At 46.4% G+C, this 27,583-nt stretch overlaps 6 protein-coding genes and 1 long non-coding RNA gene across 8 annotated transcripts; 3 read left to right on the forward strand and 4 right to left on the reverse strand.

Annotated features, from left to right (window-relative positions):
* LOC8070389 (protein DETOXIFICATION 21) lies at positions 266 to 4,542 on the forward strand. The gene is made up of 9 exons (XM_021445765.1): positions 266 to 308; positions 378 to 749; positions 2,163 to 2,704; positions 2,888 to 2,974; positions 3,161 to 3,217; positions 3,304 to 3,542; positions 3,633 to 3,751; positions 3,847 to 3,933; positions 4,038 to 4,542. The coding sequence occupies exons 2-9, from the start codon at positions 384 to 386 to the stop codon at positions 4,116 to 4,118; spliced, it is 1,578 nt and encodes a 525-aa protein (XP_021301440.1). The 5' UTR covers positions 266 to 308; positions 378 to 383; the 3' UTR covers positions 4,119 to 4,542.
* On the reverse strand, positions 1,321 to 4,868 carry LOC110429600. 2 transcript variants are annotated; one of them, XR_002446696.1, is made up of 3 exons: positions 4,672 to 4,868; positions 2,123 to 2,701; positions 1,321 to 1,977 (listed from the first exon to the last, which is right to left on the reverse strand). It is a non-coding gene; the product is annotated as an uncharacterized LOC110429600 (long non-coding RNA). The 2 variants fall into 2 exon arrangements; XR_002446697.1 differs by having other exon boundaries at positions 2,137 to 2,701; positions 4,672 to 4,839.
* On the forward strand, positions 4,981 to 9,168 carry LOC8071442 (bifunctional aspartokinase/homoserine dehydrogenase 1). The gene is made up of 12 exons (XM_002441703.2): positions 4,981 to 5,260; positions 5,347 to 5,497; positions 5,599 to 5,676; positions 5,902 to 6,017; positions 6,147 to 6,200; positions 6,563 to 6,650; positions 6,736 to 6,828; positions 6,971 to 7,011; positions 7,264 to 7,317; positions 7,959 to 8,122; positions 8,383 to 8,452; positions 8,534 to 9,168. Exons 1-12 carry the CDS (start codon positions 5,150 to 5,152, stop codon positions 8,666 to 8,668), a joined length of 1,155 nt encoding a protein of 384 aa, XP_002441748.1. The 5' UTR covers positions 4,981 to 5,149; the 3' UTR covers positions 8,669 to 9,168.
* LOC8071443 (probable inactive serine/threonine-protein kinase bub1) lies at positions 9,396 to 13,397 on the forward strand. The gene is made up of 7 exons (XM_021445763.1): positions 9,396 to 9,641; positions 9,759 to 9,903; positions 10,323 to 10,480; positions 10,740 to 10,821; positions 10,917 to 10,971; positions 11,324 to 12,866; positions 13,091 to 13,397. Exons 1-6 carry the CDS (start codon positions 9,418 to 9,420, stop codon positions 12,733 to 12,735), a joined length of 2,076 nt encoding a protein of 691 aa, XP_021301438.1. The 5' UTR covers positions 9,396 to 9,417; the 3' UTR covers positions 12,736 to 12,866; positions 13,091 to 13,397.
* LOC8071444 lies at positions 13,537 to 14,230 on the reverse strand. Its single transcript, XM_002442675.2, has one exon. The coding sequence runs from the start codon at positions 14,143 to 14,145 to the stop codon at positions 13,660 to 13,662; it is 486 nt and encodes a 161-aa protein (XP_002442720.1). The 5' UTR covers positions 14,146 to 14,230; the 3' UTR covers positions 13,537 to 13,659.
* On the reverse strand, positions 16,703 to 17,893 carry LOC8070390 (classical arabinogalactan protein 9). Its single transcript, XM_002442676.2, has one exon. It carries the CDS (start codon positions 17,589 to 17,591, stop codon positions 16,938 to 16,940), a length of 654 nt encoding a protein of 217 aa, XP_002442721.1. The 5' UTR covers positions 17,592 to 17,893; the 3' UTR covers positions 16,703 to 16,937.
* On the reverse strand, positions 25,774 to 26,754 carry LOC8070391 (chitin-binding lectin 1). The gene has a single exon (XM_002442677.2). It carries the CDS (start codon positions 26,570 to 26,572, stop codon positions 25,943 to 25,945), a length of 630 nt encoding a protein of 209 aa, XP_002442722.2. The 5' UTR covers positions 26,573 to 26,754; the 3' UTR covers positions 25,774 to 25,942.

Below are 27,583 nucleotides of genomic sequence, written 5' to 3' on the forward strand. Positions count from 1 at the left end.
GGATAGCAACTTGAGAAATTTAGCAAGTTGAGATAAGGAGTTGTTGGAAGAAGATTTTTATGCTTTTAGCAAATTTGGTAGGATAGCATGTTGAAATACCAAGTTGTTGGAGATGCTCTTAGAGGGGCAATCTCGTCTTCTCACCTAACGAACACGTGATCCCCCTCCCGCGGTTACCCAGCTACCTCGAAAAAAAAACACACAGTGCCTGCCGCTGCCGCCATCGACCTTTATATAAGGCAAACGTTCACAGCTGGCTTCCCTCATCTTGAACATTCGTCGTCCTCGCCCGCTCCCCAACCATTAACTTCCTTCCTTCTTCCTTCGTCTCCTCTTCTCGACCCATCGGACACACACAAGTCGTCGTGGGCGCCGACGACGGCATGGAGAAGAGCACTGGCGGCGCTAATGGCGGAGAGGCGGCGGAGGAGGCGAAGGTGCCTCTGCTGCAGCCAAGGGCGGCGGCAGTAGGAGGCGGAGGAGGAGACAGCAAGGCGGCGGCGGAGGAGGAGGACAGGGCGGCGGTGGCAGCGGAGGACGCGTCGTGGTCGACGCTGCCGCTGCGGCGGCGCGCGTGGGAGGAGAACAAGAAGCTGTGGGTGGTGGCGGGGCCGTCCATCTTCACGCGCTTCGCGTCCTTCGGCGTCACCGTCATCAGCCAGGCCTTCATCGGACACATCGGCGCCACCGAGCTCGCCGCCTACGCACTCGTCTCCACCGTCCTCATGAGGTTCAGCAACGGCATCCTGGTATGTGTATACATTCGTACGTGCTAACAATTTCATTCTTGTTCACTCATGTCCATGCATATAGTACATCAACAAGATGTAGATTAGATTCCATGCGGTTACGAACCTACTAGGGATGTATGATGATTCCAGCTAGAGAGGTTTATTTGGCTGATAAGTTCGCTTTGAGCTTATTAGCCGAATCAGCCAGCCATTCAGCTGTGTTTTTCTCTTACAACAACTCAGCCAACAGTACTTTCTATCATGGCTTATCAGCCGAATGAACAAGTTATGCACAATTAATTGATTCATGAGTAGCTAGGCAGGCCTTTCACGAGCATTTCGTGTCATGTTCACCACACGAGAAAAACCAAAACCGGTGCGCAAGCGATGCGAAACAACGAGATTCACGTGTGTAGTGTAAGGCTAAACCAAGGCAGCAGGGGTCCCTCCTGCCTGCTGCGTTTTTCATCCACATGCAGCGTCGGTACGTGGACAAGGACCAGAGCACCGAGACAACACAAATTTTCTAGGCACGACGCACGAGCTTTCCCGCAAGTGACCACCACACACCGATCGAGTGCGATGTGACACAAGAAAAGGCCCTGCAAACTAATATATACAATCTTACTTATAGATTAGTTTACATGCATGAGCCGTAGCCTTTCACTGAGGTTAAGTCCATATCCAGCTGCATCGTCGTGGTCCAGGCCCGTGAGCAGCATTCAATTCAAAGATGGATCCGTATTCTCGACCCACAGTTAACAAATTCGAATAAATTTTGCCACCAACTCGTACCGAACAACCTAGAAAAACAAGCACTACATATAACAGATTCAGTGGGGCTCGGCTCATGCTCTTCCACGTGAGATAACCCACAGGCCACAAACAGTTACAATCACTTCTCGAATCAAATTTGCCACCAGCTCGTATCGATCGCAACAGGTTCGTGTTCCATTTGCTCTGTTGTTCTTCTTCTTCTTCTTCTTCTTCTTGGCACGTCGGGTGAAGGAAATGGCGAGGCAGGCATCGACGACGATTGACTGACGACTCCCATTCCAACCAGTCCCCGTCGTCGATTGCCAAGTCAGTGTCCGGCGCACACCAAAGTCATGGTAGAAAATGGAAGTGTGATGGACAAACCTCCAGCAGGTCCATTGTTAGACTTCAACTCTTGACCGGCACAAACGCTTCTCCCTCTTTTTTCTTTCTTTCTGTCTCTGTGTGTCACCGTCGACCAAAAAGAAACCTGTAGAAACATAATCAGCAGCTGAAAACAACATCATATCAATAGGATACACATGTTACCTTATTCTAACCAATGTAACAGTCTACTGCTATCTGCTTCAGTAACTCATTATCTAAGAAAAAAAAAATCTGCTTCAGTAACTAACCGTGACGACATTACCATGATGACGACGAACTGCATTGCAGCTGGGCATGGCAAGTGCGCTGGAGACACTATGTGGGCAATCCTACGGCGCGAAGCAGTACCACATGCTGGGGATCTACCTGCAGCGGTCCTGGATCATCCTCTTCGCCTGCTCCGTCGTCCTTCTTCCAGTCTACCTCTTCACGGAGCCACTGCTAGTGGCGCTGGGCCAGGACCCGGAGATCTCGGCGGTGGCGGGGACCATCTCGCTGTGGTACATCCCCGTCATGTTCTCCTACGTCTGGGCATTCACGCTGCAGATGTACCTGCAGGCGCAGAGCAAGAACATGATCATCACCTACCTCGCCGTGCTCAACCTCGGCCTCCACCTCGTCCTGTCCTGGCTCCTGGCCGTCAGGCTCCAGCTCGGCCTCGCGGGTGTCATGGGGTCCATGGTCATCGCCATGTGGATCCCCGTGTTTGGGCAGCTCGCCTTTGTCTTCTTTGGTGGTTGCCCTCTCACGTGGACAGGCTTCTCGTCTGCTGCGTTTGCTGACCTTGGTGCCATCATCAAGCTCTCGCTATCTTCTGGTGTCATGCTCTGGTAAGCCAGCATTAATGTTTTAGTATGCGCATACATTTTCATTCAGATAAGAACACTCTGGATGACAGAATAAGTAACACTATGCATGTATCCATCGAAATCATAGTCTTTTTCTGGAATTACCAAGATTCCCATGATATAATAATACATATATTCAATCAATGCTCTGTTTTACCCTTTCAGTTTGGAATTGTGGTACAACACCATATTGGTGCTCCTCACAGGATACATGAAGAATGCAGAGATTGCACTGGATGCCCTTTCGATATGGTAATATTCAGATCACTCTACACTTCACTTGATAGCTGTTATTCACACTTTGGTCTTTCCACTCATAATTGGCATTAACAACCAGAATAGTAACTGCATGTCATTGTACTGCTCATGCTATATATTCCCTTTGTAGTCACAAACAGCATAACTAAGGGGTGCTGTACCTGTTTACTAAATGTGCAGCCTTAATATCAACGGTTGGGAGATGATGGTTTCTATTGGCTTTTTGGCTGCAGCAGGGTACATAATCACTTTAGCTTTAGTTATTTCTTTATTTATTTATGTTGACTTTCCACAATTTTGAAGTTAACGCAATGTATCTTCAGAGTGCGAGTGGCAAATGAGCTTGGAGCTGGAAGCGCAAGGAGGGCCAAGTTTGCGATTTACAATGTCGTCATCATTTCTTTCTCGATCGGATTTGTGTTGTTTGTGCTCTTCCTTTTCTTCCGTGGAAGCCTTGCCTACATATTTACTGAAAGTCAAGCGGTAGCTAAAGCAGTCGCCGACCTTTCGCCTCTGCTAGCCTTCTCCATATTGTTGAACAGTGTTCAACCAGTGCTATCAGGTATCCTTATCAGTTCTACTGAATGACAGAGACTGCTGCATTGTACAACCTTGAGTTATTGACACTAAAACGTCATTTCATCATCTATAGGTGTCGCTGTTGGTGCGGGCTGGCAAAGTGTAGTCGCCTATGTTAATGTTACGTCATACTACCTGATTGGCATTCCTCTTGGAGCAGTCCTGGGCTATGTGGTGGGGCTTCATGTAAAGGTGAGATGTAGAGTCTGGTGTTTACCATTGTATCCTGTGCAACTTGGCTTCAAGTTGTGTTCCTCACTCTCCTTGGCCGTTCATCATATCAACAGGGCATTTGGATCGGAATGCTGCTTGGAACACTAGTCCAAACTATTGTGCTTCTCTTCATAACGTTAAGGACTGACTGGGAAAAACAGGTTTGCTCAGTGTTGTGCTTAACAAATTGCAATATTCACTGAAAATACGTGGACTGCTAGAAGGCGCACAATATGCTGAATTATTATGAACCCCCTATCTGCAGGTGGTGACTGCTCAAGAGAGACTAAAGAAATGGTACATGGAAGAGAATAGAAGACTGCAGGCCTCTAGGAGAAATCCTTGAGCCAGCCCTTCAAAGCTGGGCTTTTGCAGGTTGTTAACACATTTACTAGGCACCTTGAGTCGCTTTGGCAGATACTATGATTTTGTATCCACCATCACTATCAGCAGCAGTAGGAAAGAAAAAAAAAACATTGTGTTATTTGCCAGTGGCAAGCCATATGTGAGAGAGCCTCATATGTTGGCTAAGTGCGAGTTTTGGCTCAGTTTTGGGCGTATGCTAATGTTCTAATCAGAGCAGTGGTTGAGGTTTGGGATATCCATAACTGTAACTGTGTCTGTAAATTTTCTTATAACTAGTTGGTGTTGGGCATGTGAATCCATTGAGCTGTTGTTCTTGTTTACCTACCTTTTGTTGACTTCAAATATGTAATCCTACTTATTTTGGCCAAATGAAATGGACGAGCATGGTGTGCATAGTTTTGCAATCTGGCACTTCATTTCAAATGGAATCGGATCAATTTTTCGCATTGTAGTAGAACTCACAACTGCACAGCACTGTGATTTGAGGCAATGAGCAAGCAAAATCGAATGCGAGATAGGAGGAAGAGACGAACCCAGGTGAACCGCCGGCTCGTCCGCTAAGCGTCGCCGGAGCGTTGCCTACTCCCCTCCTCGATTTCACCCGTGGCTGCAGATCGACGCCCGCCGCCGGTGTCTAGGGCTCATCCGCCGCCGCCGCCGCCGCCGCCGCCGCCGCAAGCAGGAAGAGACGGCAAGCTTGTCACGTGTCGATCTGCCGGCTGGGCAACTGAGTCTATGAAACTGACACCATGGTCCCACTCTTCTAGTGGTGGCTGATTCAGCAGGGTCCACACTTTGGGCCCACACGTCAGTGAGAGAAGCACCAGCTCCGGTAGTGCGAGTACCACCAACACGAACACTCCACCACCTCTCCCTTTCCGTCGCGTCACAGGCCACGGCGAGCGGCGGCGGAGGGGCTCTTGCCGGATTCGACGGCCAGTGGAGGTGCCCCGGTTTCAGCCGTCCCTAGATTGACCCTGCTTTCCTCCCCAACGAATCCAAGTTGCGCAAATGCCGACGCCGGTGAAGTCGGTGCTTCCCGTGGTGCTCCTCGGCTGCGGCGGCGTCGGCCGCTACCTCCTCCGCCACATCGTCTCCTGCCGCCCCCTCCACGCCAACCAGGTACCGCTCCTCTCCTTCCCCGTCGCCCGCGGGTACGTCTGGTCGATTCGGCGATCACTGAATTCACTGGCTGTGGCTGTCGATAGGGCGTGGCCATCCGGGTGGTGGGCGTCGCCGATAGCTCCTCCCTGCTCGTCGCCGAAGATGTCCACTCCAACGGCCTCGACGACGCGCTCCTCACCCAGCTCTGCGCCGCCAAGTCCGCCGGCTCTCCCCTCTCCTCCCTGCTTGCCCAAGGTAGACAGACAGAGATTCCCCCATTTGATTTTGCCCGTTTCTGATGTACGCACGTTTTCGTTTACATGTAGAATGATAGGTCCTTGGGTGTGCAATTTCAGGGCACTGTCAGCTGTTCAAGAATCCTGAGGCTAGGGGCAAAGTCATAGACGCCGCTACCACACTTGGAAGAACAACTGGTTCGTGATTCTGTGCTCAACTGCACATACAACTACTGATCTTCCTATTCATCTAGTATACTTTTGTTTCTGCCTTTTATAGTTTCATTTGTGTTCCAATCAGTAGAGCACCAAAAAAAAGCTTACACCATCGGTGTTTTGTCTGTTTTGTCTTCGATAAATTTCAATTGTATTTCTGATTTTAAGACCGCATTCCACATTTCATCATCGCACACCTTTTCTCAGGTCTGGTGCTAGTTGACTGTTCTGCAACTTATGACACTGTTAGTCTGCTGAATGATGCTGTGGGTCATGGATGCTGTATTGTATTGGCAAACAAGAAACCTCTTACCGGTGCTTATGTAATACTATCTGACTCACTCTTGTCTGATAATAGTCTTTCCTAATGCCAGAATCGCACTGTTTCATGTTGTTCAACAAAGAGTTGTTGTTATCTGATTAGTTAACAAATACATTTGATGCTGTTGCAGGAGGATTTTCAGAAGTTGGTCTCCAACTTCCGTCGGATAAGATTCGAATCTACTGTATGTGTTGTGTTTGGTGTTTTGTTTCTGTTTTGATGTTTGTACATTTGTACAAACTGCTGCTTTGCATTTGTGCTAACTTGTGCTGTCCATGACCAAAGTTTTCTTGTTATGGTTTATATCTCATAACCTTGCCTTGAAAACGTTGAATGCACTGGTGTATAAAGAAGTTAGTTATATTGCTGCAATTCCATCATTCAATTTTTGCATTGAGTTAATTTGTACTGGTTCGTAACATTTGCTTGACATTAGAAGATAACAGACATATACATGATAGGAGTTAGGACATAAATATAGACAGTTCTATTCACATTTTTCTCTCCTTTATGGTGTTTTAACTTTCACTTAGGTTATACTTTCAGGTTGGAGCAGGTTTGCCTGTGATAGCTTCTGTAACCCGTATTATTGCATCTGGAGATCCTGTTTCTCGTATTGTTGGCAGTTTGAGTGGTATGCAATTATTAGTCTTTTATGTAAATGGTGACAGTTTTATAAATAAAACATCACAATTTTTTTCCTTCATATGGGTTTATAGGTACACTTGGGTATGTGATGAGTGAGCTTGAGGATGGAAAGAAATTTAGTGAAGTTGTAAAAAATGCCAAGTCTCTTGGCTATACAGAACCAGGTCTTGCAGATATCTTGTGATATATTTTCATCGCAATTGCTATATGTGTAAATTTTTTGCACAAGGAAAACAACCATGGTTTTACTACTTTGCCTGTTTGCAATATGTATTTATTAAAGTCTTTATTTTTGCGTTTTGCCAGATCCACGTGATGATCTTGGTGGAATGGATGTGGCTAGAAAGGTTAGGTACCAACCTCACAATTTTGCATTCAATAAATTGTATTCTGTTTTCTGCTTTTTTTTTTGTCCTTTCCTAAGTGAACTGTTCTGTATTGCATGAACTGCTGCCATGTTGAGATTATTTGTGTCCTACAGAATTTGATGTGAAAAATCTTTTAAACATAACCATTATCACAAAATGGTCCTCCTGTTCAGGTAGGTTGTGTTGTCCAGTGTTCATATTCACATTTAATACCTTCATCTTTGAATGCAGGCATTGATCCTGGCTAGGCTTCTGGGCCAACAGATAAGCATGGAGAATATCAATGTATGCCTGTCTGTAGTAATTATTGAGAAGTTGAAGTTGAGACTTATTATTTTATATTTGATCACGGGTTATTATGTAGACACGGTGCTATGTACACTGGGTGATATTTTCACTGTTATTGGTTTAGCTATGGGTGTGCTACTTCACTGTTAGTTTGCCTGTTCAATGCTAACAATAACCAAGTAGTTTATGGGCAAAGTAATCCTATTTACATATTGTACTTGTGGAAGGTCTATCTCCTATTCCTTTAAATCATCACATGGAGCCATCTCTTAGGCTCGTGTCCTGTATACCAGAGCATAGATTGACTTGTCTGAATTTGTTACATCAATTGTATGCTGATATGCTAAACCTGTAAGAGTAGACTAAATGGCCCCCGAACTTGTAAAGTTGTCATATAGCTGATCGATTGCACCACTTGTTTCCTGTCGTAGCTGTCAATTTGATTCATTTATATGTCATGGGAGCTTTTCTTTTGACTTTATATGATATGAGGGAGCTATTAATTTGAGTACTTTTAATGCCAAAATCAATGGTTACTTTTAATTTATTTCTCTTATTCAAAGCTACACTATTAATATTATGCCTATATAGTTAGTGACTTAGTTACACTGAAGGTTTTGTACTTCTCTTCACCTCAGGTTGAGAGTTTATATCCTAGCGAATTAGGACCTGATGCAGTGTCCACAAAGGACTTCCTTGAGAGTGGTTTAGTGCAACTTGACAAGAGCATGGAAGAAAGAGTCAAAGCAGCAGCATCGAGAGGAAACGTTCTTCGCTACGTAGCTGAGATTGAAAGCACAGGGTATGCATCCAGCCTTTGCCCTGGTGTGATAGTACTGTGCGATATCCATTAGCATAAAAATTCAATCTGTTTCCTGAAGCTGCAACATGGTTTATTCATATTTTGTCATTGTTATCTTTCAAAAAACAATTGTTGTTATTGTTCCAAAATCTTGTTATCTGCCACTTGTTTACTTGTTTGGAACTTCTTTCTGGTGCTTGTTTTTTGCATGGTGCTGGCTGGTTTTCAATCTTTCTGTTGTCTAACACCCCAGTTTGCAGGTGCCAAGTAGGCCTTAAAGAGCTCCCAAAGGATTCTGCACTGGGTAGATTGAGGGGAAGTGACAATGTGGTAATGCATCCTTCTCTCTTATTTTTCTCTCCCTTCGTTTGGTCATCCTTGTATGTCACCACAGACTGTTCATTTGATCAGGTGGAGATATACAGCAGATGTTACCAGAGCTCCCCTCTGGTGATCCAGGGCGCAGGAGCTGGCAATGACACCACTGCCGCCGGCGTCCTTGCTGATATAATTGACCTCCAAGACCTGTTCCAGACAACGGCATGATCGTAGATCGGCATCCAACACCATCTTGATTCTTGCAAGGCACCAGGGCTTTTTGGTACTCTGATCGGTGGTGCTACTGTGTGTCCGTCAGGCAGGGACTCAGCGTGCGCTTTTGCTTGTTCACTTCAGTCGTGTACTCCTGTGTGCATTTGGTTCCTTCAGCCGCTCCACTGAGACGCGTCTGACATTAGAATAGGATTTGAATTTTGAGCAGCCATGTGGGGGCTCTTTACAGTTCACATAGAGGAAAACTTTGTTTCAGTGAAATAATGTCGCGGGTCTCTACATTAAGCAGTCAGACTGATGTTGCTGCTAGATGATAGTGAAAGAGTAAACTTTTGATTTCGAGCAATTCTGATTGTGGATGATGTATCGGAAACTCTGCACTTTGCCGTGCACGCTGGCACAAGTATGTAGGTAGCCTGAAATCGTGGCCAGTTTGTCAAAAAATTTTCTTGGTTGTGCCATTGTACGCGATTCCACGGATTTAAGATGTTATTCTTTTGAGTTTATCAGTCGAATCTGTTAGTCATTCAGCAGTATTTTTTTCTTACAACAAATCAGTCAAGAGTATTTTCTGTCATAGCTTATTAGCCATACGAAGCCGCTTTTGCCGTTGCTACTGCTGCCACGCACAGGTGCAGTGCAGGGAAAGCCCTGGCAGGTGGGGCCGTATGGTGGTTGGTGGGCCCCACCTCTCTCGAGCACGTTATCGTTACCCGTCCCCGCGGGCCGCGGAGCGAGATGAGATGAAATTTGAAATTGGGAGGAAGCCTAGCCGACCGACCACCACGACAAATCCTCCTCGTTGCTCCTGCTCGTCTTGTCGGCAGGCCGCCAATCAACCCGATCGATCCAATCCGCCGATGGCCGCCGCCGCCACCGAGGATGCGAAGGAGAAGGAGCTCCTGTCGTCGGTGGTGGGCGACATCCGGAGCTACTCCGGCTCCGACCCTCTCCGCCCGTGGCTCCGGTACGGCACCCGCACCCACCGCTTTTGCTTCCTTCTGCCTGTTCTCTGCTGCCTCCACGCATCGCTTCCTTCGCCCCACCGACCGGCTGATCCGCCCGCCTGCCCGCTGTCTGCTAGGGGGTTGCGGAAGATGGAGCGGGCGCTGCTGCCGGCGACGCTGCGGGAGAAGCTGCCCAGGTTCCTCCAGAAGTGCGCCCAGGAGTTCCAGGATGACGCCCGCTACCGCGACGACCCGCGGTACCTCCGCGTCTGGATCCAGCTGGTCAGCCATCCTTAATCTTCCTTTGTTGCTGCTTACTTCTTCTGCTTCACTGGGGATCGATCGAGAGATGACGACGGTTGATAACTTCGATCGGTTGGGGGATTTGTGGGTTTTAGGAGCGAACTCCGGAATCTGCACCTGTCCTACTGTAGAGTGTAGATCTGATGTATATGTATTGACATCAAGATACTACTTTTTGTTAGCTACTAGTCGTACCGTAGAGTGTAGATCTCATCATATCTTAGCGGCTAGCGTGAATGTTGTCCTCGACTAAAACAGTGCCTCACTGGAAATATGTAGTGTAAACAGTGCTAAGGTGGTTCTTGAGGAAATGACTAAACCATATTCAGCTTGATTACTCTTTGGAGCCCTTGTTATTGTTATAATAAATGATCTTATTAGATTTCTAAATCCTGTAGATGGACTACGTGACGGATGCAAAGCCATTGCTCAAGAAGATGGAGAGGAACGGAATAGGCCTCAAAAGAGCCTCATTCTATATGGCTTATGCACTATATTATGAGAAGCACAAGAGGTTCAATGATGCAGAGAAGATGTACTGTTTGGGAATCCAGAAGTAAGCTAAGCTCTTAATACCCCGACTCCCAACCCACCCACTTCTTTACTTTTTTTTTAACTGGGAACCACACATCTGCCACTAGAACGGTTACTGCCAACCTGAACAACTCTGTTAAAAACAGTAGTGCACGGTTATGCAATACTGAACAATTTAGTCGATTATATAAGAAGGGTTGCAAGTAAGACTTCATGTAAATAGATCTCAGTTTGTAGTTCCTTTGAGAGGAAAGCTGGTTTCTTACTGAAATGTTTAATAGCCTTGCAGAGCCTATTGGGGAGTTGCACAGAGCACATGAACAGTTTGGTTTTCGCATGGAATCATACAAGAGGAAAAATAAAGTATAACTCTCATTTCATTTGTTACTTCAGTTTAGATCATGGCCAATGTTGGGTTTGTTGACATCCATTACTTTATTCATGTGCTTTAACTGCAGGAAAGAATGCCCAGGAAACCTGGGTCTAGCGCTGCATCTATGAACCAAGTCAAAGGTAGGCTTGTGTAGACAGGGTTACACATATCAGTTCTTATTGTAACCAATGTTGCCTTTGACATTTATATCTCTATTAAAATCTTATTGATCAATCTTTCCCCGCAAAAAAAAAGAAGCATTCTTTTCTTGTCAATCCATAGCTAGAACTTTCCTTTGCAAACTCATTTTCTGATTAGTTGACACAAAACTATAATGGGGATTTCTTTCTCAAAATATAGAAGCATGCTTATTCTTGCAGATCCGCACCTTGAACTTTCTTTTTCAAAGCACATTTTCTCATTTTATTGACACACAATTATAATGGGTAATTTTCCCAGTGGCACCTTACTGACTTTTGTAACATGTTGCAGGTGAAAGCAGAAACTCTAAAGAACAGAAATCCAATACAAAGCAAACGTCAGGAAGTAGTTCTAATCCTTCATTAGGCTCTTATCCTCCATTAGGGCCAGCTAAAGTTGGTATGCTCTCCAGAGGAAACTCAGGAGCAAACAAGAATCTGTCCCGTTGTAATAGTGATGATACTGTAGTTGTACGGTTTATAGGCTCTGCTTTGGTTGGGAAATCAGAGACTGAAGATGCCTGTCACCATGGCCTAGTTGAACCAACTACAAACACTAAGGAGGCTTTGGATGCCATCAATGGCATGTTTATGGAGCCACTGGAACCTGAAACTATTCTCAAGAGGCGATCAAAGCGTGAGAACCCAAATTATAATCAGCAAGGAAGTGCATTTGATATCTTTGTTGATGGCGATGAACCTAGTGGCAATGATACAAATATGCTCCAGAACAACAGTGTGAAGCAAGACCATACAAAATTAAGTCAGCAAACAATTGGATTTGAGATCTATGTTGATGAGGATGGTCCTAATGGCAACGACCAAAATGGAACACAAAACAGGAACTCTAGAAAGGAAAACATGAAGTTAAATCAGGAACCAAGTGTGTTTGAGATTTTTGTTGACGAGGATGGCCCTAATGACAACAACCAAAACGCAGGGCGAAACAGGAACTGTGGGAAGGAAAACATGAAGGTAAATCAGGACAGCAGTGGGTTTGAAATCTTTGTTGATGAAAATGAGGCTAATGGCACTGTCCGGAATGCTATGTGCTACAAGAGTAATAGGTATCCTCCAAGACCATTATCTGAGTCATCTAAGCATCAAGGCGAAAGTGACTTCCAGAAGCCATTTGTTGGAGGGTTTGCAATATTGCCAAATGATGAAGAACAATGCGAGGAAAGTTATGGCGGTGCTAACATAATTTCCAGAACTGTGCAGCCTACTCATGACACTAGTACTTTGCTCTGTCCAGTTCAAGGTAATTCAGGAACAAGGAATCGTGAAGGTCCTCATCCTTTGACTTCTGGGATTCGAGAAGACACTGTCATTCGTAGGTTTGTTGGGTCCACTATTGATGATGAGCCCAAGGTGGAAAATGCATGCCACCATGGGTTAGTTGATCCAACTGTCAATCTAAAGGAAGCAATGGATGATATAAACAACATGTTTGGAAAACCACTGAACTTCAAGGGTGAAAGAATAAAGAGCAAAACTAATGCACAGTCAGATGGAAAAGTAGCTTCAGTTTCCGGTTTCTCCATATTAGCTGATGATGACCTAAAAGAGAACTCCACCAGCAAATCCAGTCAGAGCAATTCCTGCAAATTTGGGTATGAGAATGGTCTATTTGAACCCACAATCACCACTCGTGATGTCATGGCAGAGATCAACGATATGTTTGGAATGCCACTAGACTTGTAAGATGCATGCTTAGAGTGGACTGAATAACTCAACTGCTAGTTGGACAACTGCTTTCACCTTTCAACTCTCCCCCTGAAAGTCTTGCTGATGTGAAGAGCATGGAATCAATTCCCTTATTTCGTGCATAGATGGTGAGCATTTTCTTAAATTGTGGTCAAGTGTTTATTGTTCACACTGATCAATCTTGAATATGTGGTATGTGTCTAATTTTGCCATTAAATTGTCTAAAACATAACTATAAAATTGCTGCTTTTTTTTGCTAGTTATATTTCTTTAACAATTACTCTGAAAATATTATGTGGTTTGGTAATTGTTGGTGTGAAACCTTACAGCTGCACTGCTTTTCCTGGCACAGGTGGAGATCACAACACAATGTTAGGATTCTCAGGTTATTCAGCCGCAGAGAACCGCCCAATGTACCACTTCTTGTGGAGTTGCCACTTGCCACTAATATAATTTATCTTCTCAAGTGAAGGTTAGAGAGCGTAATTTGTTACACGCCACCAGATGATTCCTGTTGTGCTGTCACATAACGCCGATATAGTGATTTTGGCTTACATGTTGACTCAAAACTATTTTTTTTTATGCTGAAAAGACTGAGACTTGTGTATTTGATGGAAATTGTAGCAAGCCTGGGTGCATATGTTGCTCTGTTCATCTTATATCCATAATTGTGCTCACAAAAACCCCATTGTCTGATGTCCATTTTAATTGTTTAGACGATTCTCCCATCTCAGCATGATTAGGCTGCAGTTCAAGCCCAGCAAGAAAATCTTGCAATGGTTCAGTTGACGACTTGAGGTAGAGACAAACATCAGATTTAGCAGATAAGTGTTTCATTGAATATGTACAGCTTCAACAGGCATTAAAATCAGAGGACTGAAGAAGAAGATGACGACGACGACCAATCTGAAAGCCTGAAACCTAGCGGCCGATGCTGAGCTGCGCCAGGCGCGCGGCGATGTCCGGCCCGCCGGGCGCCGGCGCGGCCTCGTCCCTCGCCACGCGCAGCCCCGCCAGCCTCTCGGCGATGCCATCGACCGCCGCGACGGGGCTGCTCACCATCGTCGACGACGGGGAGGCGGAGATGGCCCCGCAGACGGCGGCGCACGCGGCCTCGTCGGCGAAGCAGAGCGCGAACTCGGCGCCGGACTCGGGCTCCGCCCACGACAGCGTCGCGCCGTCCAGCCTCTCGAAGGCGTCGCCGGGGAGGATCGGGTACACCAGCACGATGCGGCTCCGCGTCTGCTGGCCGTCGGGGCCCGCCGCGTACAGGACCAGCGACTGCCCCTGCGGGCGGAGGAACGTGACGGCGGCGTAGGCGGCGCCGAGGTTGCTCCAGTGGCCGCCGCCGCCGCCACCACCGGGGAGGTGGAGGAGCTGCACGGGGTATGCGCCGCCGCTCGCCATCCGACCGGCTCGATCTGTGGGGCGGCAGGAGGGGAAATCAAATAATGTGATCTGGTGCGTCTGATCTGCGCCGCTTGTTTTCCATCCGACGTTTGCAAGTCGTTTTATTTAAGGTTGTGGCCTTTTGTGTGATAGTAAATTAGCAAAATTTGTAGTTAAATTCAAACCGTCACACCTGGAATTAATAACTAGAATAACCAAATCATCAGCAACCACAAAATCTCTAGAATTTCATACGCTTAATTGAACCAAAATGGCTACTTTGTTTGCTAATGAAAAACGTGTCATAGACACGGTCGCGGAAAAAAAATGGTACTTTTTTGCGGTTCGTGACTATTGGTGATGGGAACTCCTGTACCTAAGAATAAGACTGGGCATTCGGGTTACCCGATTTTTTCGGATTGGGTAATTCGGGTAATTCAAAATTTGGGTAATGAAAATTGTTACCCGATATTAGTTCCGAAAAACACTACCCGCAATTTCGGATACCCACTAATTCGGGTTCGGGTTCGGGTATTCCCGATTTACCTGAATTTTCAAAAAACAACACATTATACAAAATTTCAATAGCAATTTATATATAATTTCAGCAACAATTTGTATAGAATTTCAATAGCATTTTATAGAGAATAATATGTTACTATCACTTGTTCAAACAAAGAGAATTATATTCTAATAAATTGATAAGTTCTAATATTTAACTATCAACACATGATAAATACAAAGATATAGACAAATATTCGGGTACCGGGGGATATTACCCGAATTACCCAAACTAATTTCGGGTAATCAAAATCGCTATCCGAATTTAGGATCGGGTAATTCGGGTTCGGATCCGGGTAATTCGGGTACGGGTAATGGGTATCGGGTAATTTGCCCAGGCCTACCTAAGAATGGCTTCTCAGGAGAGCAGCACCTTAGGAGTAGCTTTGCAATTGCCTTTCTCGGTTATTCGAGGAGAGTGATAAGAGCATCTCTTTGGGAGTTCTAAAAAAGTCTCCTAATCCTTTGACTTTTGGCAAGATTAAAAGAATACATCTCTAACACCTCTCAATATAACCTCGTAATCTTTTAGCACTTAGGAAGAAAATGACCTAACTCGTGGATAAATCCGCACAAGCTCCCACCTCCCAATCGCGGATCCTCCACCATGATGAGGGTACGAGCTCTTAGACGAGGGTACCTCTCCTCTTGTGCAAGGACCCGCTGGCACCAACAGTAGCTTCCTTCGCCATCGTCTTCCACTCGTTGCGCTCCTCCAGACCTCCTCGCTCTTCATCACCTCATCGATATGTGCAGCGACCTGTTCCCTCCTCACCTTGGCGTCTAGGCGGTGCCCCACGCGAACTCCACCCTTTGTGTGTCGGAGATGTTGTGTCGGGGTCACGCCATCCTGCTTGTGGCGGCCATACGCCATTGGCTATGTGCTCGTCGACACGCAGGATGTGCTAGTGGACTCGCTCGCATCCGTCGTCGTCCTCAACCTGGTCGTCCTCTGCCTCGCTGGTGCACTTCATGCAGTAGAGTTCTCAGCACCATTGCACAAGGAGGACTACCTTGCCATCTGCCTTTGCCGCACTCGCTGGAACCCGCAAGTTTGGGCTCAGTTGGGAGTGGGAGCCCAAGTACTAGGGCTCAGTTTTGGAATCTAGTTTTGGGAACCGTTGGAGTTGTAGCTTATTTTTGTCTTCCAATAGGTTTTGCAAAAGTCGGAAAACCATGAGTATTTTTTTCAGGTACTCTCGGAGACGCTCTTAAATATATACCAACCATCAAAAGTTGGAATGAGTAGTCATTTCTATCAAATGAGTATTCTTCTAGAAAGAATGCATGAAGGAGAGGGTTGTTGGCTCTGGCGGCATAATACCGTTGATGTATTGTTTCTTACACAAACGGTATTATTTCCTACTTTGATTTGATAAAAAAGACTAGAAATTAATTACTCTATGACATAGGACAAATCTATGGCCTATGGGTGCCCAACCCGTTGAAGATCCATAATGCTAGAGTGAAATAGTCAATGTGGCTTCAAAGCAATCTGCAGAGCCAGCTAGGGCCACCACATGCTAGAGTGAAATAGTCACTGTGACCTCAAAGCAGTCAGAAGAGCCAGGTCTCTTGTACAGTATATAAATGCATATAGGGATTCATACTTTAAAAGAACTGAAGACTTATATGTTACTCTCCCTCTGTTCCTGAATAAATGAATTATGAGAATATGTGTAAGTCAAATTAGTTTAACTCACTTTATATGAAAGAGTAGCAACACCTATGACATAAATTGAGCGCATTATGAAAATGTATTCTATGCTATATATCTAATGATAATAATTTGATGTCATAGATTTTGACAGTTTTTTTAGAAATTCGATCAAAGTTTAAAAAGATTGGTTTAAGACAACTCTAAGAATCTATTTATTCTGAAAGAAGGAGTATTTAAATTATCCTACCACATCTATCTATCCAATCCTTTCATACACGACAGCGCATGCTGTCTCAGAGACTTCAGCACTGATTATTGATGATCACAACACGAGCAGTAAATTAAACAGAGAGCTAAAAAATCTACCTTGTTTTATTTGATCGCTGAGACGTGAACATACAGAAACATTCAGACTAGCTAGACTGAGGACTGACACACTTAGCTAGACTGCTAAACACCACGAGCCTGTTCGCTTGTCTTGCTAACTACTGTGAGAAAAAAACACTGTTGACTTGCAGAAAAAATACGGTTTATAAAACAAGTGAACGGGAGCCATATTATTGGACATTAGATGACAAGACCAAGAACTCTAGGCGCCCTGGGTGCAGTTCTTGTAGCAGTTGTTGCCGCAGTCGATCATGCAGTACCCTACAGCCTTGTCGGAGTAACGCAAGCAACTCTGGTACTGGGGGTATATACCGTTTCCGCACGCTTGGCAACAGCTGGTTGCGTTGGCGTTGTCGCAGGGGCAGTGGCTGAAGCCGCAGCCACTGTTGGCGCAGGAGTCGCCGGGGCAGGCGTGGCTAGTGCACATGTCGTAGCACACGTTGAAGTTGGCCACGAAGTCGCTCTGGCACTTGGCGACGCCGGCGTCGTGGTTCGCTTGGCAGATCGGACCACATTGCGAGGTGCAGTCACTGTAGCTGCAGTTGACGGGTGCCGGCGTTGGTGCTGGCACCGGTGGCAGCGTCGGTGAGGGCGGTGGCACCGGTGCCGGCGTCGGCGTCGGCACTGGTGGCGGCAGCGTCGGCATTGGTGGTGGCAGCAGCGTCGGCGTCGGCGTTGGTGCGGGCAACGGAGTTGGCGACGGCGAGGGCCCCTTGTAGTGGCAGTGCGGCCGTGCAGGCGGCTGCGGCGGCGACTTGGGCGGCTGGTGTCCGGCTGAAGAGTGGAGCAGCAGCACCACGCACACAGCGATGACCAGGGCCTCCTTAACAGCGCTAGCGGCAGCAGCTGAAGCCATGCCTTTCTTGGATGGAACAGCAAAAATAGCTAGTACTAATAAGCAAGCTTGAGTCTTATGTAGAACACAAAATGAGCTAGCTTAGCTAGAATGAGGACAGAATTAAGACGAGTGGAGCAGCAGCATGACGCACAGGGTGAGGAGCATGGTCTTTTTCTGAACAGCTGAAGAATTAAGCCAATATCTATCTCTATTGGATGGGACTAGCTAATTAAGCATGCATGGGCAAACAACTCGATCAATTGACTCTCGGTGCCTGCCTGTATCATGGATCATTTGCTAGCTCTTTATAGGCACCAAACTTGCGCATTGACCATTATATTAGGAGCCCTACTATAGCTGTAGTAGCTACTTATATTATCTAAGATAGATCGAGTACAAATGAGACTTTTCACCGAAGGCATCTTGCAACATGTTACTATAGTTGACATATATAGGATAAAGAGGATTAATTACATATTAGCTCGCTCTACTATCTTGCTCCAGTTGTCGTGTTACAGTGCAAGTGTACGTCACAAGTTGACGCTCCTACAAAAGTTCAGATCTCAAACGCATGCAGTGCTCTTCAATGAACTTCTCTGCATGGCTTGTTCCATTGGTACTCGAGGAAGAACCAGTCAAGGGTAAGCATGGTGATTGATTCTCTTTATGACATTGGGAATTAATGCTACCCTTTATTGATAAACAAAACATTTTCTGCCATCCAACCAAGCAAAGCATGCATGTGAGCATCAATACCCAGTACCCAGCTTATTCTCTTCTCCTTTGAGGAAAGGTGGGAATTAATTTTATCCTATAACTTTACCGAAGTCACAAAATTTAGCACTATTATTAAAATGTTTTTGCTAGACACTACCCAAGCGTTAATGCAGGCGGTGACATGCGACCGTCTCTCAAAATACTTGAGGATTTTTGGAGGCAACTATTTTATTTATAGAGGCGGTCACAATTGCTCATCTCATAACATGTATTTATGAAGGTAAATATTTTATTTACACAAGCATTTAGATTTTGATTGCTTCCTAAAACTAATTTATGGAGAGGCTTGCCTCAAAAATTGGAGGCCATTCTCACAGGCGGGCCTTCAAAAGGCCCTCAGGATAAATCAAACCTTCTACTAGGCTCATATAAATCAAAACCCTAGCAAGCATATATTCATATTCGTCGGGTGTCACAGTGTGTGCCTCCAGTGGTTCGGGTGGACTCAAGAATATAATAACTATAGAGGGGACGCAACGATTTATGCTGGTTTAGGCTATCAGGACCCTACGTTCAGTAGCTGATGATCCTTATACTTAAGAGCACTAAAAATCTGGGGGGTTACAACAAAGTGTAAGAGAGGGATTTGGTACGAGATCACTCGGTGCTAATCCTAGGGAAGCTTCACCGCTGGTGGAGCCTTCCCTCTCGGAAGAGGGGGAGAAGCTCTCGGCGCCCTTCTCTCGGTTGCTCTGCTCTCAATGCAGAGCAGGAGCTGATCACTAAGGACTCAAATAATCTGTCTGGGATCGTCTGGAATCCTCCTCCCCTCTCTAGGATTATGACCTCCCCTTATATCGAGGTATGTCGGGTATAAGGTGGTTTGCTAGAGTTGATCCTATGGTCTACATGCACTGTAGTCTAGAAGGATCTTGCAGCGATGCCATGTGGACCGTGACGATGTCATGGAGCCGAAGAAGCTCTGGACGGTCATCCGCCTGCTCTATTCTGACACACTAAGTGTCACATTGTGTTGGTTTGGACTGGCCTCCACTAGGTGCACTTTTTGGAGGCTTCTTGGTGGTGAAGACAACCAGCTTGAGGGGCTGGCGCGTGAGCTTAGAAGCCCTTGAGCCCCTAAAGCCAGTGAAGGGATTTGTCTTCTTGCGTCACGCCCGTGCCTGACCCCTGTCAGAGGAGCGGATGACAGTGTCACGCTTGTGGAGTAGCGACGGGGGAGCCCTTGAGCCTTGGTGGCTCGGGGCAGTTGTGCCCACGTGAAAGGTCCTAATATGGCTAGAGGGGGGGTGAATAGTCTATTTAAAAATTCTACAAACTCACTAGAGCAAAAGGTTAGTAAAAACCAAGCGAAGCTTTTTGCTCTAGCTCTAAAGGGGTGTTTGCAAGCCACCTACCCAACAATTCTAGTTGCTATGATCACTATGCACACAAGAACTAAGTCTCTACAAGTTACACTAGAGAACTAAGCTACACAAGGCAAAGTAAGCAACTAAACTAATTACACTAGTTTGCGGTAAGTAAAGATAGGACGAGATATTTATACCGCCGTGTAGGGGATGAACCAATCACCAATATAAACAATCAAGCACCGGGAGAATGCCAATCAAACACAATTGAGACACCAATTTTTCTCCCGAGGTTCACGTGCTTGCCGGCACGCTACGTCCCCGTTGTGTCGACCAACACTTGGTGGTTCGGTGGCTAAGAGGTGTAGCACGAACCTCGTCCTCACTAGGACACCACAAGAACCTACCCACAAGTGAGATAACTCAATGACACGAGCAATCCACTAGAGTTACCTTTCGGCTTTCCGCCGGGGAAGGTACAAGACCCCTCACAATCACCGGGAGATGGCCACGAACAATCACCAACTCGTGCCAATACTCCTCCGCTGCTCCAAGCCGTCTAGGTGGCGGCAACCACCAAGAGTAATAAGAAAACCGCAGCTAGAACGATCCTCAAGTGCCACTAGATGCAATCACTCAAGCAAATGCACTTGGAATCACTCCCAATCTCACAAAGATGTTTAATCTATGAAGGAGATGAGTGGGAGGTGTTTGCTTAGGCTCATAAGGATGTAAAGTAAGTTAGAATGCCAAGAATATGAGCCCCAAGCCTGCCAAACACGTATTTATAGCCCCTCAAACAAATAGAGCCGTTGGCTCTTTCACTGAGCAAACTGCGGGGTCACCGGACGCTCTTAAAGGGGCACCGGACGCTCAACACCAGCGTTCGGTGCTCCAACGTCAGCCATGTGTTGCTTTTTGGAAATCTCGTGTCAGAGTCTAACGGTCACCTGCAGTGCACCGGACGCTGAGCAAGTTGGCACCGGACGCGTCCGGTGCACACCGATCTTAAACACAGAGAGGTCTGCAAAACGCGAGGTCACCGAACGCACACCACCGGACGCTCCAAGCTGCGTCCGGTGCTCAGCGGACTTAAACTCAGAGAGCTCTGCAAAACGGATCTCACACCGGACACGGACCACCGGACGCTCATGCCTGCGTCCGGTGCCTGTCGTCCGGTGCCTTACCCTAGCTGGGCCAGGCACTGTCTGCACCAGACGCTCAGACTCAGCGTCCGGTGCTCCAGAAGCCAGTGTCCGGCGAGAAACACTCTCGCGACTTCTCCAAAGTTCCCACCGACGCAATAGAAAATATGCACTTTATTTTCTCGAAAAGCGCTAAATCCCGCCGAGCTTGAATCCCATCCTCTCTCTAACCTTCAAACTCCACCTCCTTCTCAAAGTGTGCCAACACCACAGTGTGTAAACCAACATGTGCACGTGTGTTAGCATTTTCACAATCATTTTCTTCGAAGGAGTTAAGTTAGCTCACTAGGTTCCAAATGCATGCACATGAACAATGACACCTAGTGGCACTTGATAACCGCTTAGCCAAAGAATTCCCCTCTTTATAGTACGGCTATCTATCCTAAATGTGATCACACCCTCTATGGTGTTTTGATCACCAAAACCAAAACCCTAAGCAATACATTTGCCTTCATCTCCATAGGATTTTGTTTTTCTCTTTCTTCTTTTCAAGTTGAGCACTTGATCATCACTTGCTCCATTACTTTGGCATGTACCAACCTCATTAAGTCTACACACACTTAGTATAGAGGTTAGCACAAGGGTTTCATCAATTATCCAAAACCAAACTAGGGCTTTCACCACGCCTTGGCTAGCATTGCAGGCTGGGATCGGATGGAGCCAAGGATCATGTCCAGACTCCTATCGATCAGGAGCCTGAGTCTCGAGTGAGCCCTTGAGTCCCGTGCAAAGGTGACAGGCGTGCTCGGGCTCGGCCTAATACCTTAGCCGAAGGGTACGCGTGAGTGTATCCAATGGCTATAGCCCCCAAGCCCCTGGGCAATCCTAGAAGGGTCGATTGGGGGGGTCTCTCGGCCAAGAACCTTTGATCCTGAGACTTAATATACCCTAATGTTTGGATCTCATTAGGTTTCTTCCCTAATCTCACAACCTCTCTCTCTCTCTCTCTCTTAGCTGTATCTTCTCTATCCGTTGATGGGGAGTTAGTGTTTCTTCTCTAATCTCATAACCTCTCTCTCTTAGCTCTCTCTTCTGTCATGCCCTGTTGCTGCCGACAATCACCGCCGACGTGAGGAGATCAAGGAGTGGGGAACGAGCAAGGAAAGCTTCCTCTATCTCAAATTGATATTGTTAGATTTGGAATAGCTGCCATGCGGCTTACAACTCAAGCTAAATATCTCGACTGGCCTCAGGCCCACATGTAATCCACACAAAATCTCCAAGATCCATCTTTCTTTTTCACTAGAAGGACAGGGGAAGCAAAAGGCCTATGAGTGTGGGTGGTAAGCCCAGCTTCCAACAATTGTTTGACTTGGTTTTCTACTTCTGTTTTATGTTGTGGAGAGTAGTGCTAGGGCCTAGCATTCACTGCATCAGGACCAGAGGAATAGCATGATCATAGCTTCTAATGGGTGGTAAGGTTTTGGGATCTTGGAAAACAACATGGTATTGCTGTAGGATTGTTTGGATGGAAGGAGTTATGGGTGATTCTTTGGCTTGGTAGTGTTCCGGTGATTCAGAGTCCACAATCACAAAATCCAGGTGTCATTACCTTTAGTAGCATTAACTAGCCATGTTGCTGATATAGGAGTTGCCTTGAGAGGAGGGTTAGGTAATCCCTGAATCTTCACTTTATGACCTTGCAGAGAAAATTCCAGTGTGTTGAGATTCCAATCACATTCTATTGGACTATGCAGTTTCAAATAGTCATGACCAAGGATGGCATCATAAGGACCCATGTCTAGTACAAGCATGTCACTAGAGAGTGTGTGTCCTCGAATATACCACTGTAAATTTTGCACTTGAGCTGATGCTGTAAGCCGCTGTCCATTTGGTAACTTGACTCTTTTGGGAGAAATTGGAATAATATGCAGGTTATCCAAAGTGACAAAATGAGAACTGACAAAGCTGTGAGAACTCTCTAAATCCAATAAATTAAAATCAGCATGACCTTGTTGGCTTGTTGTAAACCATGGATTTCAATTTGATGCTGTTGTCAGTATCCACACTTGACAACATTGAGGGATTGCGAACACAAGGTCGAGAAGTACCCTTCTGGTACGTTTTGTGATGAGTTATTGTCAACGTGATTCACGAATAGGTTGAGTTGGTGACTAACATTACCATGGCGAAAGCTATGTGTGCGACATGTCTCTTGGCTTGTGGTGTTCAGCTGTGGAGCTCGGAGGCGGTGGTCGACGGCGAGGTGAAGGTCAAGTAGAGACGTGCCGTGCTGATGGACCTGGAGCGGTGAAGGACGGACGTGAGGCTTAGACTGACGGACCAGGAGGCCGGGTGACCAGCCATAGTGGCTGACATCTGGGACATCGACAAGTGCAAGTGTACATGGGAGTGACCGTGTTGACCAAGTCAAGACGGCGGACGCGAGTCGAGCGAGGCTCAGGAGGACTTAGCGGGCCGGCCAGTCGAGGACGGCGGTGACACGTGTCGAGTGGCGGGGAAGCGTATGGAGTACGCTACTCGCGGCGGGTTTCGCGGGTTTGGGCCTCAAAACCCGGACGGAGGTCCCGATGCGGACGGATGGCACGTGGCGGCATCAGTGAGATCGCTTCGGAGCGAGGCTACCGGTGAGAAGGCGCGGTGGCCGTCGGATTTAGGTCATATCGAGTTGGACTAGAATGTTCCTGGGGCTAGCTAGTTCGCTCAAAAATATCTAGAGACATTTGGGGAATATGTAATATACCTGATAAATAAACCGGGGACTTCCCCATCTCCCTAACCCCCTCTGCCACCGCTCTCTACCTCTCTCCATCTCTCTCTCGTAGGTCCTCCCTATAGTTTTTTCTTTTTTGCTTTCTCTATGAACTGAATCTTTCATGGTGTAATTTTCTGCTGAGATTTGGTATGGGAATGGAGGCCCAAATCCTCCAGTTGTCCTCCGGAATTCCTCAATCTTGTCTGTGATTTTTGTTCTCACTGTGTTCTTGAGTTTTCCCCTTTTTAGTTCTTGGTCACGATTTGATTTTCCCAGAGTTTGAGTTGATCTCAAGCGATGATTTTTGGGGAATAGTTTCGTTGCGAGTTGAATTACATCTGTGTCAAATTTGGGAGCGGTTCCTTTTGATTTCACTGAGTTCTAGTCGATTTTTGGATGCGTCCCTTTCTGTTCGTCGCTTCTGTTCTTCGTTGCAGGAGGCACTGAAATGTGGAGTTTTTACAGCAGCACTACCAGCGCCGGCGCATAGGTGCTGTGCGTGCTCCATAGAGCAGTGCTCGCTCTCTGTCTACTGCTGTTGGTTCTCCGGTCGAGCTCGTCGCTGGAATACCGGTGAAGTCCATGACTGTTCTTTGTTCGTCAGTTTTCTGTTCGTGTCTGTTCTAGCGAGTGAAAAGGCTAGCTGCGAGACTAGCTAGAGCGATCCAGTGTCTGAGTTCCTAGCACCATGCGGTGCCTTTGTTCAGGAAGCTGCTTGCCCTGATGACTGCCTGTTGTGCTTTTCCATTGTGCTTGATGCTTGGCGTGTGCAGTCCCATGCCGTGTATTTCTGTGTGCTGCAGAGTAGAATAGACTCCAGGGAAGCAGATTCAATTTGCAGTTGCATGGTCCAGTGCTTGAAGTTTTTAGATCACGGTGAGCAGACCCACTGTCTTGGTTTGATTTGTTCGGTAGCATCAGCTGTGTCTATTGTTCCTTGTTTTTCTGTCTGAGCATTATCAGTTCCTCGTAGGCTTTAAGTGCAGCAGGTAGTTTTTGTTTTTGTGCCTTCTCTGATTGGTCCTTTGCTGCAGCAGAAATCGTTGCTTGGTTGGAGTTTTGTTTAGGAGTTTCAGAAAGCTAGCACTTTCTCTCAGTTTGGTCCAAGAGAACAAAGACACTCAAGCGCAGTGAACTGTTCAATATTTGTGCAGTATAAAAATTTTGGCCAGTCCTTCTCTTATTTTTCTCTGATTTTTCATTGGTTTTTGGAGGCTCTGATTTTCCGTTTCGCGCGTTTGCTGGTCGTTCGAGCTCCGTTTTGTGTTTCGTTTGTTGCGTTAGCTTCCTACCGTTCCAAAGAATTTCTCTAGATACTCTCGTCACTAGTTGGCTTGAGTATTTTAGTTTTGGTTCGTGCTTGTGCTTGCCGGTGATTTTGGGACAGCGGCCAAATATTTTCGAAAGAAATTTACGGCTCTCATTCACCCCCCTCTGGTCGCCGTTTTCGGTCCTTCAGGGATAATTGGCAAAAATCCGGAGTTAGAATATCTTCAACAGCTAATTGATTGAGCATGTCCCCTATGATCTCTTTCTTGCCTAGATCATTCACTACCAATGCATTCATTTGAGGTTTCTGTCCCTTGGAACACACCTCCTGGTGGCCAGGCTCATACTTTTCTCCACAAGCATAACAGAGATTGTTAGCTTTTTTGTAATCTCTGAACTGCCTATCCTCTGAAGGTTGTAATGTATTGGTTTGTGGAGTTGGATTATTCTGCTCTGGATGATTGGGCCCTGTTGAACGGAGGAACCTCTAATGTTTCAGTTTCCCTCTTTCCAAAGTCCTCTACAGCGACATGTACTTATGTAAGATCCATATAAGATGAAGATGCTGCACAATTGGATGGTTTGTTCTGAAACCCAACTCAATGGAGCTAGCTAGGGCCACCCACATGCTAGTGAAATAGTCACTGTGACCTCAAAGCAGTCAGAAGAGCCAGGCCCCTTGTACAGTATATACATACAGGGTTCGATGGTTCGTACAGTACTTCATAAAGACTTGGATCTTGTGTAACCATAAAAAAGAATAGCTGAAGACTTTTTTGAGGGAATAGCTGAAGACTTATATGCTATATTTAATTGGCCTACCATATCTATCGATCCAATCCTTTTCATACACAACAGCGCATGCTGTCTCAGAGACTTCAGCAATTTGCACTGATTGATGATCGCAGCACAAACACACAAGAACAGTAAACAGAGAGCTCAAAGCTCATTACCTTGTTTTATTTGATCGTAGAAATCTGATGAACATACAGAAACATTCAGACTAGCTATAGTGAGGATCGACTGGCACACGCTTATAGCTAGACACCCTATATATATATTGTTGGGCATGATCATGACAAGAGACCAAGAACTCTACGCGCCCTGGGTGCAGTTGTTGTAGCAGGTGTTATTGCAGTCCCTCATGCAGTACTCCACAGCCCTGTCGTAGTAATTCCGGCAACTAAAATACTGGGGCAATACACCTCTGCCGCACGATTGGCAGCAGCTGGTTGCGTTGGCGTTGTCGCAGGGGCAGTGACCGTAGCCGCAGCCACTGTTGACGCAGGAGGAGTCGCCGGGGCAGACGTGGCTAGTGCAGCTGTCGTAGCACCCATTCAAGTTGGTGACGTAGTCGCTCTCGCACTTGGCCATGCCGGCGTCGCGGTTGGCATAGCAGATCGGACTACACTGCGTGGCGCAGTCACTGTAGCTGCAGTTGTTGACGGGCGCCGGCGCGGGCGTTGGCGTGGGCGCTGGTGGTGGCAGCGTCGGCGGTGGTGCTGGCACCGGCGTCGGCGTCGGCGTCGTCGGCGTGGGTGCTGGCAACGGAGTCGGCGACGGCGAGGGCCCTGTGTAATGGCAACGCGGCCGTGCAGGCGGCCGCGGCGGCGACTTGGGCGGCTGGTGTCCCGCCGAAGAGTGGAGCAGCAGGACGACGCACACGGCGACGACGACCAAGGCCTCCTTAACAGCGCTAGCGGCAGCAGGTGAAGCCATGTACATCTTTCTTGGATGTCACAGCAATAAGCAAGCTTGAAGCCTATGCAGAACAAAAGTGAGGTAGCTTAGCTAGAATGAGGACAAGATTAAGATGGGATGCTGCCTATATATATAAATGGAGATCGGGAAAACAGCCCAGTTGACAATTGGTGCCTATATATCATGGATCATTTCGGTGCTAGCTAGCTATTAATAGGCACCGAACTTTGCATTGCAGATCGATCGACCATTAACATTAGGAGCCTAGCTATAGCTAGTTTATATTATAACATATAGAGTACATTTGAGACTTCAACCAAAGCATCTTGCAACATGTTCTAAGTTGACATGCATAAGTTTTGACGTTCCTACAGATTCACTCATGCATATTCAGTACTGTTCAGTGAACCTGTGCATGGTTTGTTGGTACTCAGAAAGAACCAGTCAAGGGTATGGGCCAGGCATTGCCACTACTACACAAATGATTTTGAAGACAGTGCCAACCATTTTCAGTACTGTTCAGTGAACCTGTGCATGGTTTGTTGGTACTCAGAAAGAACCAGTCAAGGGTATGGGCCAGGCATTGCCACTACTACACAAATGATTTTGAAGACAGTGCCAACCATTAACGGAGGTAGGCATAAAATCCAACCACCTCCTAAAATACTAGGTTATTGTCATTTTTATTTACCGAAGCGGTCACGCTTGTCCGCCTCCGTATGGTCAAAATTCAACTATCTGATTGGCTAGACAAACAAGTGTCAATCTTCAGCCATTCCAAGGAGAAACTAGATACATCGGCCATCTATCGCATGCTCAAAGCTAAGGGGCAACAAGAAGCAATGACGGAGCCAGAAAAAAATTATAGCTGGGGCGAGTTCTAACATGAAGATGAACGAAAAAGTTTATGGCACAAATCGCACAGTATTCATCAACTACCATTGTAAAAAATATAGCAAAAAAACTAGAATCACAAAAGTTATTGTGAAAAACGCGGACGAACAACATAAGATGTTGCCTCAAATTTGCAAAATA

This window comes from Sorghum bicolor, chromosome 8 (assembly GCF_000003195.3).
Source record: "Sorghum bicolor cultivar BTx623 chromosome 8, Sorghum_bicolor_NCBIv3, whole genome shotgun sequence".
In the NCBI taxonomy this organism is placed as follows: domain Eukaryota; kingdom Viridiplantae; phylum Streptophyta; class Magnoliopsida; order Poales; family Poaceae; genus Sorghum; species Sorghum bicolor.